This window comes from Cygnus atratus, chromosome 13, assembly GCF_013377495.2.
Source record: "Cygnus atratus isolate AKBS03 ecotype Queensland, Australia chromosome 13, CAtr_DNAZoo_HiC_assembly, whole genome shotgun sequence".
NCBI lineage: Eukaryota > Metazoa > Chordata > Aves > Anseriformes > Anatidae > Cygnus > Cygnus atratus.
In genome coordinates, this window is record NC_066374.1 from 7,901,790 (window position 1) to 7,919,162 (window position 17,373).

At 43.9% G+C, this 17,373-nt stretch overlaps 1 protein-coding gene across 11 annotated transcripts in view; it reads right to left on the reverse strand.

Moving 5' to 3' along the window:
* MTM1 (myotubularin 1) overlaps nt 1-8,681 on the reverse strand; it is a 39,890-nt gene extending 31,209 nt beyond the window's left edge. For 2 of the 11 annotated variants that reach the window (XM_035541208.2, XM_035541201.2), the window contains exons 1-4: nt 8,606-8,681; nt 8,147-8,246; nt 3,955-4,018; nt 3,359-3,463 (exon numbers count right to left, since the gene is read on the reverse strand). Coding sequence is in view for 4 of the 11 variants with exons in the window: in XM_035541196.2 (XP_035397089.1) it covers nt 8,147-8,149 (3 nt within the window). In the remaining 7 variants the exon portion in view is untranslated. Of the gene's footprint in view, nt 1-3,358; nt 3,464-3,954; nt 4,019-8,146; nt 8,247-8,476 lie in introns of those variants that run through there. The other 9 variants (XM_035541196.2, XM_035541198.2, XM_035541205.2 and 6 more) reach the window with 8 other exon arrangements.
* Between the last annotated feature and the right edge of the window lie 8,692 nt (nt 8,682-17,373).

A 17,373-nucleotide genomic window follows, 5' to 3' on the forward strand; every position in this document is an offset into this window, starting at 1 on the left:
CGAGAGGAGCAGGCATAGAGAAGACAGAGCCAGGGTCCATGAAGTGGTAAACGATGAGAGGATGATGCGACAGAAAAACTGGAACCGGTGAGATCCCGTCTCGATAAAAAGCAGAAGAAAAACAAAGAAAAAGCCAACACTTTTACACCACACAGGCAGGCAGTGAAACGTTGCCCAGGGAGGTTGCAGTCTCCTTCCCCTGAGGCCGAAGACCCAGCAGAATACAGCTTTGAGCAGCCGGGTCTCATCTCAAAGCTGAACTTGCTTCGAGCAAGGGGGTGAATGAGACCCCCGGCAGCCCCTTCCAACCCAAATTACTGCAGTTCTGTGATCTTCAGGCAACAGGCAAGCACAAGGTCCCATGCAAAAGCATCCATCCAACAAGAACACAGCTCCAAAGAGGAGGACGACTCCTCTGCATCCAAAGAGCAAACAACTTTGTCAAACACAGTTAAAACAAACATGCAATATTTCCTTTTCTATTATTCCTTTTTTCTGACAAACTGGCAGGTTGCCAGAAACAGTTTCTGCAAAGTAATATTGCCCTGAACAATTCAAAAGCCTGCACCATCACGGTCCTAAAATAGCTACAACTTTCTCATTATCACGGAGCAGCAGCAGTCCTTCCACCCAGGGAAAAAATCTTGCAAGTAGTTTTCCACTGCAAACAGATTTTATTCCCAGTAACATCCCTACGTACTTGTATACTTGCACCAAAGTTGAAAACCATACAAACCTCAGGGTTTGCCAGCAGCTGAACAGAAGTGAAGTAACTCCACAAAATTTAAAACAAATCAGGCAACTCTGTTTACGATATTTGGCAGTTACAAACAGGTGAGCTTTCTTCCTTGGATCTAGCACAGCAAGGAGACAAAGCAATTTTTTCTGGACTTAACTTGAGCTGATAAACAAAGCTTTGCTAAAATTACCCAAACTTACTACAGAAACACTACCAAGAAACGTAGGCTCCGATGATCTTACAATAACTAAATTACTTGGGGTTTGCCTTTCCTTTAAGGACCATATTTACGCTTGTGCTTCCTATCTGCTTTTTATGAGCAAACACTGACACATGCCCTGAAATGAACTTTGGAACATGTAACTAAGCTTCTGGGGTTTAAGAAACTCGAAGTGACCAGGTAGCATTTCTTTAGGTTCTTCACTGCCACCAGATTAGAGGATACGAGGGAGACAAAACACACAGCACACACTTCAGCACACCTTCTCATGCTGCCTGCCACCTGTAGAGACCGCACGAGACATGCGAGGTGAGGGAGAAGGCAAAGGAAATTGGGGGCAGAGGTGTTCAGCACATCTGCCAGTCCCCAAAACTCAGAAGCTCACCAGCACTGTCCTTCTGCCCTCAAGATGCATGCTGGTGCATTTCCCAGTGCGGCTGGGAAAAACTACCAAGGCTCACAAGTCACGTTTAGATTTGCAGCAGCCTGGTGAAACTACTTGGTCTTGTTTACGATCCTGGAACAAATTAAGGCTCATCTGACATTTTACCCGACTTTTTAAGGGTTTGTCTTTATACCAGAATCACACCAAATAATTTGGAACCACTGTACAGCTGAGCCACGCTTATATCAACCTAAAATCTTTACGCGTATAAAGCATCAGGCTTTGCCCAAGCACAAGACAATCCTCATTTGCCATAGGATTAACACCACAAACATCTGAGATCAAGTAAATTGGGATTTAATAAACTCAAGATCAAGCAAACTGGGATTTAATAATTTTGACCCTCCATCACTGCATTAAAACTCTGGAAAAAAAGTGCCTGTCGGTCAGTTGGAGCAACAACAATTTTGACACCACCTAATGTAGAAGGGAGCTTTTAATTTTGTATAGCCCAAGAGGTCCAATACGACAATCTGGAAAGATCGAGGAAACGAAACTGCTAAGTTACCATACATGGAAGAGATTTACAGAATCTGCTGAGTAAGGTAAACACGAGGAAAAGACATTAGTGACACCCATGGCTTTAGGCGCGTGTGTATATATACACACACACACAAAGAAAGCAGAAGAGCAATGGTCCCAGGAGCCGAGGGAACAGCACGGAGGTGGGACAGGAGGGTCAGGCTGGGTCTCAGGGAAAGGTTCTGCACCCAGAGGTGCTCGGGCACTGGGACAGGCTGCCCAGGGAGCAGTCACGGCACCGAGCGGCCCGAGTTCAAGAAGTGTTTGGACAATGCTCTTAGACATCTCTCTCTGGTTTTGAACCAGGAGCTGGACTCAGCGGTCCTTGTGCGTCCCCTCCACCTCGGGATGTTCTGTGGTTCCGTGGCTCTAAGGGGACAAGCACAAGAATTATTTGCTTTGACCAGAATCAGATTTATCATTACGGTGAAAGTGGTAACGAAAGGTTTGACTGAACGTTTTCTAGAAGCACCCTGGTTGCTGTCACACACCAATACCCAGGACACAAGGTAACACCAAAGTTCTCATAGTCCTGCTCGGGATAATGATTTGTATAAAATAAAATCTGTGCATCTCCAAGGCCTCTCTTCGTCACATAGCTACAAAATTTACTCCCTCACTATCAAAGCAATTCAGAAAACAATCTGACCACTTCTAAGAAGAGTGATATTAGCCATTATCATGACACTTGCAAGCAATCAGGCCATTGGGTTATTCATTTAAGATTTGCAACTACTAGTCCAGATAAAACTGAAGTCATTTTCCTACCAAACCAGGAATCATTTCAAAGAGGAGAAAAAATAGATTAATAAACTTCTTTTTTTTCCTGTGTTTGAGGTAAGTGTAAATTACTGTGAGTAGACAGAAAACGCTGCTTGCATCCTCACTTAAACAGGAGATGCAAAAAATGAAGAAGCAGATTTATAACAAGGTATGCTCATATTGCTGTACCAAATAAAACTATAACCTACAGAGCTGGTAAGAATATAGTGTCTTGTGTTTCCCATAATAAAATTAGAAGCATTAAAAAAGGCAATACCCTTAAAACAAAACATCTGTCAGCACCACCACTGCACAGACCACATAATACAGCACATTCATTTTCAGAAATAACACACAGAATAGAGCAGAACTCCAGGAATTTTTAAGACAGTAGCAACGTTATGGTAACCACGAAGGGAAGAAAAAAAACATTTCATCTTAAGCATGTGAGAAGAAAGGAACATAAAAAGAGTGGAAAAGTAACAGGCCTGAAGGGTCATGCTACCAAGAACACCTTAGTTACCATATCAGAGGGTCACTGAAATAAGTATCAGCACCTCCCCCATTAGTAAATAAGCCTTCCCTGAAATGAAGTCAACAGCAGTCTCTCGTATCATTAAAGGTTAATAAAATTTTAGAATTAGATATAGAGGGATACGCAACAACTCACCAGAAAGCTTGACACCAACGAAGGCAGCTGCCAGCCATCAGCTCTCTCTGTCCAAATAGCACCAATCAGCCACAAATCTCAGTGAGATCCAAGCACCAAAACCAACTAATGAAGTCCGCAGAAATAAATACATCTCTTGTGCACTCATTTAACAAGTTACATATAGCACAAAGGAGCTATGCTCAACACTGAAAACAAAAATAGAGCAGCAGAAGTCTACAAAGCTTAACAAAGCTACAAGAGAGTAAGCAACGCAAGGCAGAGCATTCCAGTACCAAAACAGATATTAAAGATAAAAAACAAACAAAAAACCCAGCAGACCCACACCACAGAAATACTTGCTTACATTTTTTTCATGGAAAAAATGCAAACAAGCTTCCTGCAACAGTGGAAGACACCAATGTGGGTTTTATTTAGAAGCAGAACTTTTTTTTAATATAATGACGTCACTCATCATATTTAGGCATAGTTAGAGGTTAAAATCTGTGCTTTTAGTTACAAGTCATACAGCACGGACATCAGAAGCATACCTGGAGGCACGCCAGCGCAGACATCATATCTACACGTACGTACCTGTGGCCAGCAGAACTACCTACCTGCTAGTTGTTAGGTGACTGACAGTGAACAAAGGTCTGTACAGCACAAGGGAAACTGACCCATCTGCGAGAAGTGAGCATCACTTACACAGGAAGAGGAAGAGGCTCTCTTAAACCACTTAAAACCACATTTACAATTTCTTACCAGCAGAGCTCAAGCGCAGATGGTATCTCACATGCACCGACAGCCCCCTTTGCACATCAAGGCACAGCTTCTACCTGCTCTCACTCCCAAGAGGATCGCTGGGGTCCGCGTGGGCTAACGGAGAACATCAAGTCTCCCATTTCTGCTTCACCATCACTGTGACAGGGTGCAAAACCCTTCCGAGTGCAAGCTCTCAGTAACGGAGCCTGCAGCCAGTACCTGTCCTCAGGTGGGACCTCCCGATCCCACTGACCTCAGGCTGGATGGTGCCTCGTGTGGTTCTTCTCCCCTAACGTCTAAACGATCTCCCCCACATACGTATGAAATCTGTGCTGCCCAGGGAAAGCATCTGAGCTTTCAAGTCTCTTTGAAAGCATTCTCAGTTCAAGCCGTAACTAGACCACAAAAAGCACGTCAGCAGTACGAGCCTCGAGGGGGATGCAGCGCATGTGGTACATGCAGGGCATGCAGAACTAGTATTTGCCCTTCTGTAAGGGAGTTTAAGTCAATTAATTAAATTAATCAGTAAGGTATTATATAAAAGGCTGTATTCTACAAAACAAAGTATCACTTAGAAAAAAAACTTGACATCCGGAGCTACCTGTCTGCTAAAAGCAAATTCCCCACCACGCTTTAGGAAAAATGCACTCCAGCATCCCTGAGGTTGCCAGTTCTCTGCTAGACTGTAAATAGCAAGCTGCACAACTCATCGTGGAGCGCTGGGTTTTTGAAGGATCAGAAATGCTTCCTCCCCCCAAAAAAGCATTCTCTAGTTCCCTAACACGCCCCGTATTTAAAAAGGCAAGTCACTGTCCCCAAAGAGCTCGGCAGGAACAGCTGCGTACGAACAAAAGCTGACAACACTCGAGTGACTGCTAATGCAGCACACAAATGGGAAGCGTGGCAGCTGCTTGCACATTCCTGTTCTACAGGCATCACTCCACCATCCACTTCTGAAGACGTCAGGAGGAAGACCCCGCACCACCAAAAAGCAGTATCCTGACAATTAACTTACACAAATCGCAGCACACAGCAAGAAAAGTCTGCCCCGGTATTTTCTCATTGCCACTAGAGTCTATGCACTTGTGCGCGCGTGTTTCATAAAAAACATCCTGTAGCTTGCACGTTCAGGCCAGGTACGAAATATTAGTTGGAGGAAGAAAGAAAACTTTTGTTCTGCCTTGGTATTTCTCCTGTCTCCAAGTGAGGGTTTTCATTAGTGCCTTAACCTCTCATGGAATTTGACTCCCATCCTACTTTCAAAATAAACATGACTTTCAACAAGACCTCACATAAAAGTTCACAACATTGCTTTTTCTAATTATCAACCCAATTGCTTCCTCCTTTCAAAGCATATTGAAAACATAGCTCAGGGTAAAATCCTGGGCTTTTAGCCCGGTTAGGTTTTTTTTCCCCCCAGAGAAACACAAGCTCTCTCACGGAGAGACAGTACAGCAGGACACGTGCCATCAGGAGCACTGAGTAACTTATCCACTGACGGACTTTGATCTGCTAGATTTCTCATGCTGTATATCACAGTAACAAGGCAAAACAGCACCTACTTCAGTTGTAGCAAATATAATTATTTGCTAAAGCCTGTTCCCTAGCATTTGTCAGAGGTCTACTGCTAGCACAAGTTACAAGGAGTTACTTCTGCCCACTCTAACTCGCTCAGTGCTTTTCCTGTATTTGTTCTCTGCGTAACAGCATTCGTTTGCCATGATTATCTTTTTTTCCTGACATTTTCTTAACATTTACTTCGATAACTGAGTTCTGAAGTGAAGGCTCTGTTATGAGCAGATCAGAGAAGGCAGCAGTTTTCCCTCTATGCACGTAGCCTTGTACAGCAAAGTAGCTGTTAAATTTAGCTAGATTCGGTGGCGAGGCAGAAGTGAGTGGGTTTAGGACCCCTTTGTCACATTACTTCTAGAACCAGCATTACATCTGTAGGATACCTATGCCTGAAGGCTGATCCGTGGCTTTCTAAACCCACTCAGACTATTTTCTCTACTTTGCATCCCCTGCAGGGAATGTATACCTCCCACATTGTCAAAAGCTGATGCAGTTGACAGGAATGCCTATGGGATAGCAAATACAGCTTCAAAGTTTTCTATTAAGAAAATCTTCAGCTGCTCTTCGCTCATTCTTCTTGAAAGATATCCCCTTAGGCCACTACAGCTCTGTTGCTAAAGATTTAACTGATGATTCCACGGGAGAGAAGGAAATTGTAACTGTTATACATTGATACACAGTCTAAAAAAATGACACTCATGGTTCAAATGACATCCCCTTTTCAGGCTTTCCTCCAACTTTCCTTTGAGAACAAGCACAACTGATGCATCAGAGTCATTCTCTTTCATCTGCTCTGCTTGGTTCCCTCTTCTGCTACAACACGTATTCCTTCCCTGAATATTACACGCACTGCTACGGAGAAAGTGCTGTTCTGAGTTTGTCCCTGTTCAAACAGAAGCAGACCAAGGACTCTGCTGAAAACACCCACAAACAGTTCTTTGCTTCACTCCCTAAAGACGAGAGACCTGGGAGTAGCCTGCCTAAGTTATTCATCGGGCAGCACTGCGCTTTTGGGCGTGCTCTTTTTCAGGCAGCGGGCTTGAACAACAGGAACTTTGTTGGGCACAGAAAGTTCAATATTTTTGTATTTCTCAGCTGCCTCTGCACGTTAGGCATTAATAGATCCAGCCACTCAACAGCCTCTGGCATGTGGCCCTTCTGCTCGTTTTACGTGACCACCCAGCAAAGAGGCTGGGCTTAGATTTTTTTGAAAAACACACGCCCTACCTTACACAAAAGCGTATATATTTGAAAAAAAACTTACTTTTGTTTTCTCTTGCTCAGAAGCCCCCAGGCTTAGTAAGCTGTAGAAAATAGGTGCCCACATCGGTGATTGATGAAAGGACAACAGCGTGTGCAGTCCTTCAGCCTTCAAACAACACTCTTGTGCTGTAGCGAGACCTTGATGGAAACGCAGCAGGTAGGAAGACACTGCTATCACTGCCAGAGTATTCCCTCTGATATTACTTTTTTAAAAGCTTCAGAAAGGAAGCAAAACCCCAGAACAGTCACTATTAAAAACATTCTGGAGAAAGGAAACAAACAGAACTAGTTTCTAGAACTATCTTGTGTCAGCAGGTTTGGCATCAAGCAGTTGGAACAGAGAAGAACTTTCTCTTCCGAATCTTTAAGACAGTTTTGAAATGCCTCTCACGTGGAAATGCCACGCAGACTCTTATCCATCCTCACGTTCCCCATATGTATTTGGGCATCTCACTGCCCACTGTTAAGCATTTCCTCTGTCACCTGTTCCCAAACAACACTGGCATTTGTTTCTTTTCCCAGATACATTCGGGAATGAATGCCACATGAAAGGTAATGTGTAACATGGGGAAGTCAGAAGGAACAGACTGTGAAACAAAACTTACTGTTACGCAGTCCAAGTTCTTATAAAAATTAATGTTGCCTCCTTTAAAAGAGCGCACACACCGTTAAAGATCTACGGTGAGCTCTCACGAAACTAGTCTTCCATTCCAAATTGACTCTTACTAGTTAACTTTGTACCTCCACATAGCAGGAATACCTCAGCTCTAGCGTTTGCTCAGCTTCAGCAATGCCACAGCCTGTCTCTTCCAAAGGAAGCCTCTGAGAGGGTGCAGAAAGGGAAGATTCTGCCCTTCATCAAAAGTATCTCTTTATCTCATCTCTTGTGACACGTGCCACACAACACAGCTACACACAGCCCCAAAAGTTCTGCGTATTAAGGTTTGGTGCGCTTGCCAGCTTTGTTATTAACTGTACAGCTTACCTTCTTTTTAACCACATAAACCACAAATTAACATTAAAAACTCTAGCAGGAAAGCAGTTCTGGTTTTGTACAGTGATAAGGTACAATACCGTGAGATATCCACCCATCAAACAACAACACAGCCCCAAAACCAGTATTATGCACTAAAGCCAACATATTTTTAAGCACATATAGGTTCATTTAGTGCCTTTCGTGACGAGCCAACGCTTGGTCTGCAGACCCCTTACCATCCACACAACCGTAATGCTGAACTCCCCTACGTTGCCTTCTACAGCCTCAAGAAAAACGAAGCCAGTACCTCTCCTATCCTCTCAGCTCCACGTGCATCTGAAAAACAGGTAAAGGAACGGGAATTAGGGGGGCACTAAGCTCTTTTACCCCTACAGCACAAAGACCGGCACCAGCCCGCGACCCCCAGAGCCACCCCAGAGGGCTGCCCCGAGCCCAGGGCCCGGCTCCCCTCAGGAGCACCCCGGGCACCCCCAGGCCCCGAACCCGGCCCAGGAGCGAGCCCCGCCGCGGCCCCAAACCCCAAACCCAGCGGGGCGCTCCCTCACCGCAGCCGGGGGCAAGGCCGGGGCCGGCCCCGCTCCCCCGGGGCCGAGCTGAGGGCGGGGAAGGGGGCGAGGGACCGGGGGCTGAGGGGAGGGGGCGCTGACGGGAGGCACCGCCCGGCCCGCACTCACCTCGGCCCCGCCGCCGTCGCCGTCCCGGGCCCGAGCGCGGCCCGCCCCGCCGGAACTGGGCCGGGCCGCCGCGCGTGGGATGCCGGGGGCTGTAGTCTTCGTGGGGCCTGCCGGGAGCTGTAGGCGCGTGGGGCGCTGAGGGAGGAGGCGGGAAGGGGGCGCTGAGGGGAGCTCCCGGGGCGGTTGCGTCGCTGCTGGGAGCGGCACCTTTTCTCTCCAAGCAGGGAGTTCCTAAATAAAACAGCGAGGAGGAGGAAGGAAAAACGCAGGGAATGTGTCTTCTAGAAGGTGGATCAAGTTGATCAGTCAACGGGCGTTAATAATCATATATATATCCCACTAGCCCAAGCCTTCTCGACACACCCTGACAACAAGTAGAAATTTACATAAATTTTATGATGCAGGCATCAAGAACATTCTATATGCAAGACTGAAATAAAGAAATCCTTGCGCCACCTTACAAAATGGCCCATTGTCACCGTACATACCAATGGCTGTGTACAGCCGGAGGGCAAGGTGGTAATTTGGAGATGCTTTGCTGTCTGCTGCTGCTTGCCCTCAGGAAAGGTGCCTTGGGGATGTTACAAAACATTTGTAATGTTTTAGAGCGTATTTGTGAGTTACAGAGAGACCACGTCCAGCTTCTTCAGGAGCTAACTTGCTCCTGTCAGTGGAGAGCCAGTGCTCTCCCTTCTCAGGGCTGGACATGACAGAAGAGCAGAGCAAAGGAAAAAAAATAAAAAAAACAATATAAAACAAAAGAACCACCTTGGGCCCCTTCATGATTCCATACAATTACAAGCTTGTTATTCAGGTTAGCCAAGCCTGGCGGCTCCAGCAGCACCCACCTCACACCAGCATGGTGGCAGCGCTGGCCCCGTCCTCCACTGGAAGGCAGACCAGCACCTGCCCATACCATGCCGACAACCAGAGTCTTTGCTTTTCCATATCTTCCTCAAAAACTCTTTCTTCAGTTTCATTTTGCCAGTCCTTTGTTGTCCATGAACAGTTACACCATCTGAAGATCCAACTTTGAGCTACACACGCTTTGAGGTGAGCCGTGTTGGTACCAGAGCAGATGTACTTTCAGAAGGAGCCACAAGACGATCACTTTAAAATTAATTTTATTCATTACTTCTAGGCATCTCCTTTGCTATCAACAATTTCTATCTTGAATTCCAAAAACTGTAGAGAATCAAAGCAAAACACGCAAGGGATGGATCCTCTTCTCATGAAGAAATTGTTTTCTACAGCGAGCATGGAACTGTGAGTTTAAAATTAATAATCGGCAGAAATAAGCAGTGAGCAAAAGGAGATGAAATATTAGTTCACCTCTGTCATTCAGATCGTCGTTTGTTGTCTTCTCCTATGATGCACCCTTGCTTCTGACCTCATCCCTTCAGTAAAGACTAGCTAGAAAATTCACTGACACAATTTTGAAGCCTTGCTTTGATCAACTCCAGTACGGTATTTCCAACAGGAAATCATGAATCAATGTATTGGATTATATTTATATACATATGTATAAGTATATATCTATTTGTCTATGTGTGTGCATACACACAGAGGATCCTTCTTATTTGAAGAGTCTTTCAAACTTTCATTCAGATCACATTTTAAAGCTTCTCTCTGACATTATGAAGACTTAAAAGATATTTTTTTGCCTCACTCATTTAATGATCTTAGATTTGAAGAGTCAGAAAAGTGCTCTCCACAATTACTCTCTGAAATTTCGCTCAAACAAAAATTTCCACTCAGATTTTTAACAATGATGCCTCTTTACTGCACAGTGGTATGCTTTCCTAACTAAACTCTTTGCTTGTGTCTCTATTACCTTCTTATGAATGCTGAGTGGGATTTCACCTTCTGAATGCAGTCATGGGTGCCCCATGAGCCCCACACCTGCATGGTCAGATACCTGTAAGATGTGAACTTGACAAAAACCACTTTGAGGCACCTGACCGCTGATTCACCTGATGGCTATTTGGTTCCGCAAGAACATACATTATTTAACTTTGGGGATGTTTAGGTTGTCTCTGTATTTCTGAGCCTGTTCTTTCTTCTTTTGAATTGTAGCATATGGTGGCTGGGTCATAATCAGCCCAGACGGCACACAAATACTCCAGCCTCCATCCAATCTCTGGACCATCTGGATAAGAACTGGTTAATTGAGAACCCTAATGCCATTTTGAGCTCAGCATAGTTAAAATAGCATTGTGCCTTCTCCCACAAGTGCTCTCTACTTTATCTATTACACTATTATCTGCCTGTACATAATCATCTCGGACTCAGACCTTTCCATAGTCCTTTATGTTCAGACTGTGTCCAAGTCTGTCCATATAACTAAAACTCCCATCTTCTCAAATCTCAATTACCTCAACATCCTTTCCTTTGCCCTTGGAAAATATAACCTTGTCTTGCTCATACCTATTGAGAATGCTGCTACAAAGCCCATTTTTCTTAGTCTGTCATTTTCACCACATTATTTCTCTCTTTTCATCCCTCTACTGGCTCAGCCCACTCTATCATGTTGATCCTTACCAAGTTGTCTTTACTTTGAAAGGCCTGATAGCTGGTCTTCACCTTACTTGCCATTTCCATTCACTGCTGAGGCCTAACTGCAGCTCCCATCAGCTCGTGATGTCAGTTTTCACAGCCCACTTGTAACACGTTTAAACAACTTATTTTGTGCTTTCTTTTACCTGCCTTTTATTTCCAGGGATGCTCTAAACAGCCCCAAAGTTGCTGATCATTTGTCTTCAAAACATGGCTTAAAATTTCTCTTTCCTGTAACGTCTACAGTAGCATCACATTTCATTGTGCTGCCTCTCCTGTCTGTTTTCCTCACTTATCCCATTTCTTATTTTGACTGTAAAGCTCTTCAGGGTGGGAATGTCGTTTGTGTTGATTCTGATCCATAACAAGGCTTTGTAGCACTAAGGTAATGCAAATAATAAACACACATACAGAACTGAGATGCCAGGGAAAGCCTAGGTACTTAATAGTAATATTAACTTGTTTTCCTACTATTTTAGGGAGAAGAGGAACAAAAATAATTGGAAGTAGGAATTCTCTGTCTTTAAATCAAGCCCACAGGCCAAGGTAAAGATGATTTATATCCACCTACCTAGCAAAAAATTTCATTTGGTAATAATTGTCACATAAAACAGAAAACACAGCGTAGTGTCATATTTTTATATGTATGCCCATATGTTCACGTGTACATTTCCCCCCCACACACACACTTTTACAAGTTAGATATTAGAAATGATATGGTACATCACTGATTCTTTTGCTTTCCTTACACTGCACCATTTACACCCTTTGTTTCCTGTTATTGTCTTTTGTTTGCTAACTTGATGTTTATTTTTGTCCCTGCTTAATAAAGACTGCCAGATTTAATTATTATAAGCTGTACTTTAAGACCTCTTTAACCTATTTCTATCTAGCTTTTCCCTTCAATTAGCCTAATGATTTCTTTATCAAGTAGCATGTTACCAAATGAAACACCTATAGCACCCTAAAAATAAAATAAAAAAAATCTGCCCCTTGCTGCTTGACTCACAGTAGCAATAAGGTGAGTTATGTAAGACGCCCGTTGTATTTCTGGATCCTGCAAGTCCCAAGGCTGGAAATAGCAATTGTATTTTGGGAACCATTTTCAGAAACACTGACTGAATGTACATACTTGTTATTGTGAAATCAGGCAGATGCAGGCTTTCAGATACCTAGGTTTTGCAAGCACAGTACTGCTGATGCCAAAAGTTGACACATACCAACTAAGGGATATATATATATACATATAATGTATGTGTACACACACACACACACCTGCTGTGACTAGTAGACGGACATCTCCTATTAGATGCCAATTCTTTGTCTTCAAAGACAGAAAATTAATATTAGGCACTTGCTGTTCCCATATTCAGGTTAAAAAACACACACTGTTTTCCTCATGCAGATATTAGAAGCTGTTAGTATGTTTTATTTGAGATGTAGCTGCATTTCAGAGGAAGGCAAACTCATTCTCACATATTTCATAACTAATTTGCATAGTAAGTAAAAGGTTTTAAAAGCACTGGAATGAATTTGGATGAAAGGAACCAAACAAATGGAAGTTAGTAATATCCACTGAATTACCTGAACTATTAGTGGAATTAATTTTAGTACCATCAGAACAATGCCCCAAATTAAGAGAAATAGAAGAAAATCCTCTTAAATTAAATAGCACACAAAGGAATAAGCTTCCAGTGCACTTAAATGTAAATTGAAATAGAAAGTGACCTGTTAAATGTGTAAATATAGCTCATAAAACAGAAGTACCTTTTAGACTAATACCCATTAAGTGCTTTGCTTTTGGTCTGTGCAGAACTGAATTCCTCTGAAGGACTGAGGTTTTACTCAAATCCCCAAAGAATTTTAGTGATGCCGGGCAGCTGAGACTGCAGCAGCAAAGTGGTTAAAGTTAAAATACCTTGTAAAAGTCTCTCACGGATCCATCAAACAGTTTTATCAGTGTAAAAAGTCTCTGTAATGTGGGACTCCCACATCCCCTTCTATTTTTGTCAAGGTCTACACACGTACAACTTAAACTACAGTAGCATCTGTCTGAATCACTTAAAATTCAGCATGTAAAAGTTATTTTAAGCATTATTTTAAGTATGCCAATGGACACAACATGGGCTGACGGAACAGAGTTCATACGTACTCTAAACAGAAATATTACTTGTTTTATAGTACAAGAGTCACATCAGCTGGTGGGACAGGAAGGGGAACATTTCCACCACCATTTACTCACAGTGATATATTTGTGCATTTTGGAAACACAGCACAGCCCCTCTCAGCTGCCATCCCCCATAGAAGAGGGGTTTGCTTTGAAATTCAGTCAGGCTCCAGGCAGCAGGCTGCAGTGGCTGAACAGTGAAGAGTCCAGAGATCCCAGGGCTCAGCCAGAGAGCCTGTAGAAAGATTAGTACTGGGAAAGCCCTTCCTCTTTAGAAATGTGCTTCTATTTAGATCAGAATATACCAAACACTATCACAAAAATCAAGCAAAAAGATCACATCAGCAGCAGAAATAGCTACTTATGCAGGACAGGAAATCAATGAGCTGGCCAGCTGTTCTGAGCACCACTACCCACCAGAGCATTACTGATTTCTCTCTCCAAAAACCAGGTGGTCCATTACTCTCTGCACTCTCAGATGCTGGTGACAACCTTTAGGTTGGATTCAAGCCTGTGTCAGCAGAGACTCCCAGTGCACAGTCTGGGGAATTAAGAACATGGTTTCTTTTGGCTTCTCCAAAAACTCATGCTGGATTCATTTTGGTTTAATTCACATTTTCCCAAATAAGTTTTGTAGGGAAAATAGATCTAATCTCATTAGACTAAGGTGTTATTCTATATAACAAAAAAAAGAAAACCCTCCACCGTAGTCAGTTTGCCTAAATATATCACAGTGGGTGAGGAGAAACCGGGTTTCAGATGTAATTTTCTTTCCCATTGTTAGAGGAAATTGCCATCTATTGGCAGGGTTAAAAACAATCTGGCACTCATGGTATTATCAGGCATCTTCTTGGGAGCAGTGGCTCTAGCCCACCAGACCGAGCAGCTCTATTTACATGGACGTGCTTATTCGCAGCTATATGAGAAGGAGATGAAATTTAAATGAAACAACTAAGAAATCGGTGTACTTTACTTAACCTCAACTGAGTAAGTGATCAAAGTCTTCTTCAAGACGTTCTGCCTGGGCAAACACCACCCCTCCCCAGGAATATTCAGCATAACTAGGTATGGCTGGAGTGCTGAACAGCAGAATGGGGAGCACAGGGAAACTTTGATACTGTGAGTAACAGGAAGGGCCCCAGGTTCGGTGCTTACCTTTTCAGATGGTGCTTTAAGACCTCAGGTAATCCGTTCAGACTGCTGCGGTGTGCGATGGAGGTTTTTCTATTAACTCCCACGGGACCAAGAGTCATTCTGGTGGTACTGAGAGAGCCAAGCTGCTGTGAATCAGCTTGCCTGCCTCATCTGGGCACTCCAGTGAGTAGGAGAAAATCATTTTATTGCAAAGCAGATCTTTGGTTGATCTAATGAGTAAAACAAAACCCCTCTCAGCTCTGCAAAATCACTGGGACAAGCGGGAGCTTGGGAAACCCTGAATACCGCATCAGATGCTGATATAGGTTTCTGCAGGCAATTAGCAAAGCTTCAAGCAGCCACCTGAAAGAAATAATGGCTTTTATTGGAGTTAACGCAGTAATTTCTTCCACGAAGCTTCTTGTGAATAATTCTTGCTGGAAAAATTGTACATGATTTCTTTTCATTTATATTTTAATGCAATTTATTATACAACAGCGACCTCCATTCAGGGTTCAGAAGATCAGAGTACTTACAGTAATCTTCACAGCACTTTGTATCTCCAGCTACAGCTTACATTCACAGCATGAAAAGAATAAGAAGTTAATGTACCAAATCAGAAAGTCTCTCTGTGGCAGTGTTAATCTCTGTGTTGAGTTATTATTTATTAGTAGTACTGTGGTAGCGTCTGGAGACCAGGGCCTCATTGTGTTGGGCGCTGCATAAAACACACAAAGAATATATTTGCTTTCTAGAACAGCTTACAGTTTATGTTTGAGGATACGGACAAGAGGTACTACAGCTATCATTATTGCCACAGCCAGAGGCAAAACTCTCTTCATGCTTATTGTGGATGCTGACACCAGGAATAAAATTACCTACTGACAGACAATTAAAATGAAAACATTATTCTGGGATCAGAGCTCAAGGTGCAAGAAGATGAAAAGAGCCTCCCTGTCTGATTTCATGCAAGGCCAAGCACAGCTGCAGCTAGTATCTCGCTACACTCCTGGGTACATTAGCCATCCATAAGAAGCTCAAGAGGTATTGGGCATTTGAGCTTCTAAACCAGTCAATCAGAGAGATGTCTGCAAGCTGAAGTGCTGGGTAAATGGGGACACATTTGCGTATCCCCTTGAGCTAGAGAGTGCTGGGAAAGGAGGCACCTATGATGGCAGAGCTACACGGGGCTTGGTGTGTCAACTTTTGGCGTAGCAGCTGGAAACATAGGCATGGTTTTTTTGGCTTCCATACTGGCAACTGTTCCAGGATGCAATGACCTCTTTTTGCTCCCTCTAGTAAATAATGTTTAGTTCTCTGTTGAATACTGTATTTTCATCACAACTAACTTGTAGCCAGTTTCTGAGCCTGATGCAATCACTTTTGAGTGTCTTACCCATGACTCCCCCCTCCAATTTTGAACTGCTGGCTAATTGTACCAAATTCAAAAGACAGTCAGACAGTAGAGGTCTCAAGATAATTAAGTTTCACTGAGTAGACAGGCAGGGAGAAGAGGGCACCTTCCAAATACAACTTCACCTCTTACAGCCCTGGATTCCCATCAGCCTTCTTTACAGTCAGACGTGTCAGTCCACGAGTTACTGTCTTGCGTGTGAAAGACTTTGTAGAGAAAACAAAGGAAATGTAAAGGTGTGTGAGGAGATTTAAAACAAACAAACCCTAAGCATACCTTAGTTAAAAAGTCAGAAGAGCTGAAGGACAGATCTGTCAGAAATCACTTCCAATGTTCAGAGAAAAACTGGTCAAGGTAAATGTTAAAGCAGAACAGGGACACCAAGAGCAGATGCCCCCTGATTTAAAGCGAAGAGCACACCTCTGGGCTGTAAAGCCTCCCCAGACAAAGGAGTGGGTTCTGCAGAGTCTTATGGCAAATCGTAAGCCAAAAACCTTAGCAAAGAGCTGTAGGTTTGAAGCAGAAATCAGACACCTGCTCTTCAAGATGCACAGGTGGCAGTTTGTTGGCAGGAATACCGGTGGAGAGGAGCAAAACGCCCAGGTTTCTGCTGTGAGCCCACGGCCCTCTGGAAAGGCGAGGTGTGCTGCATCCCAGGTTGCTGGAAGTCAGGTGGCAAGGGAAGAGCAGAGCTTGTGCGGAAGATGAGTGGAATCGATGGCTCATCCTCCACTGCCTACCTGTCAGGCTGCACGCTCTCCCTGGCCAGGATGAGCCGACTGGCTCTTGAGGTTGGAAAATGAAGACACCAAGGGGCCTGACTCATGGTCACATTTTGGCTGCAGCAGGCCGTGCTGAAACAACCAGCTTCTCCTCCCAGGTCTGTAAAACAAAGCCCAAACGTGTGTACAGCCACCGAGGGTGATGCAAACCACTGGCTGCAGGACGTGGCTACTGGTTCTGCTTAACTACGCTTAAAAAAATCCCGCCGGTGTCTGCCTGCCTCATTAGGTACTTAAACGTCTTTGGGATTCGAGTCCAGAGTCTTTTGTGCTTCGCAGTCCCCCACTGCTAAGTGGACATCATAATCTCCCTGAAAGGGCACAGGAAAAAATATATATTTATAAAAAGATTGTGAGGTGTAAAGAGGGGGTTAATGGGAGCCTCCCAGACAAACCGCACAGCCAGCTAATAGGTGAAAGAGAATAAGAATTTATGGGCTGAGAAGAGGAAAGGAGCACAGGTCCTGGTCTGCAAGTTAATTCTGTTTCCCCCGCTGCCATACAAAGCAGGCAGGGCTGACAAGGAGCAGTGTGTAAACTGGAAACAAAGCATGTTTCTGCAGCTGCACGGAGTCAAGCACAGCACTATATTAGCAAAGAAAAAAGGGATTTCACAACTTTATAGCTTAGGGCTGATTTCCCCTCAGGGAGTGAAAATAGGCTGTCTCACCACCTCCTGCTGCTGCCCCGGTCTTGTCTGTCCCAGCCATCCATC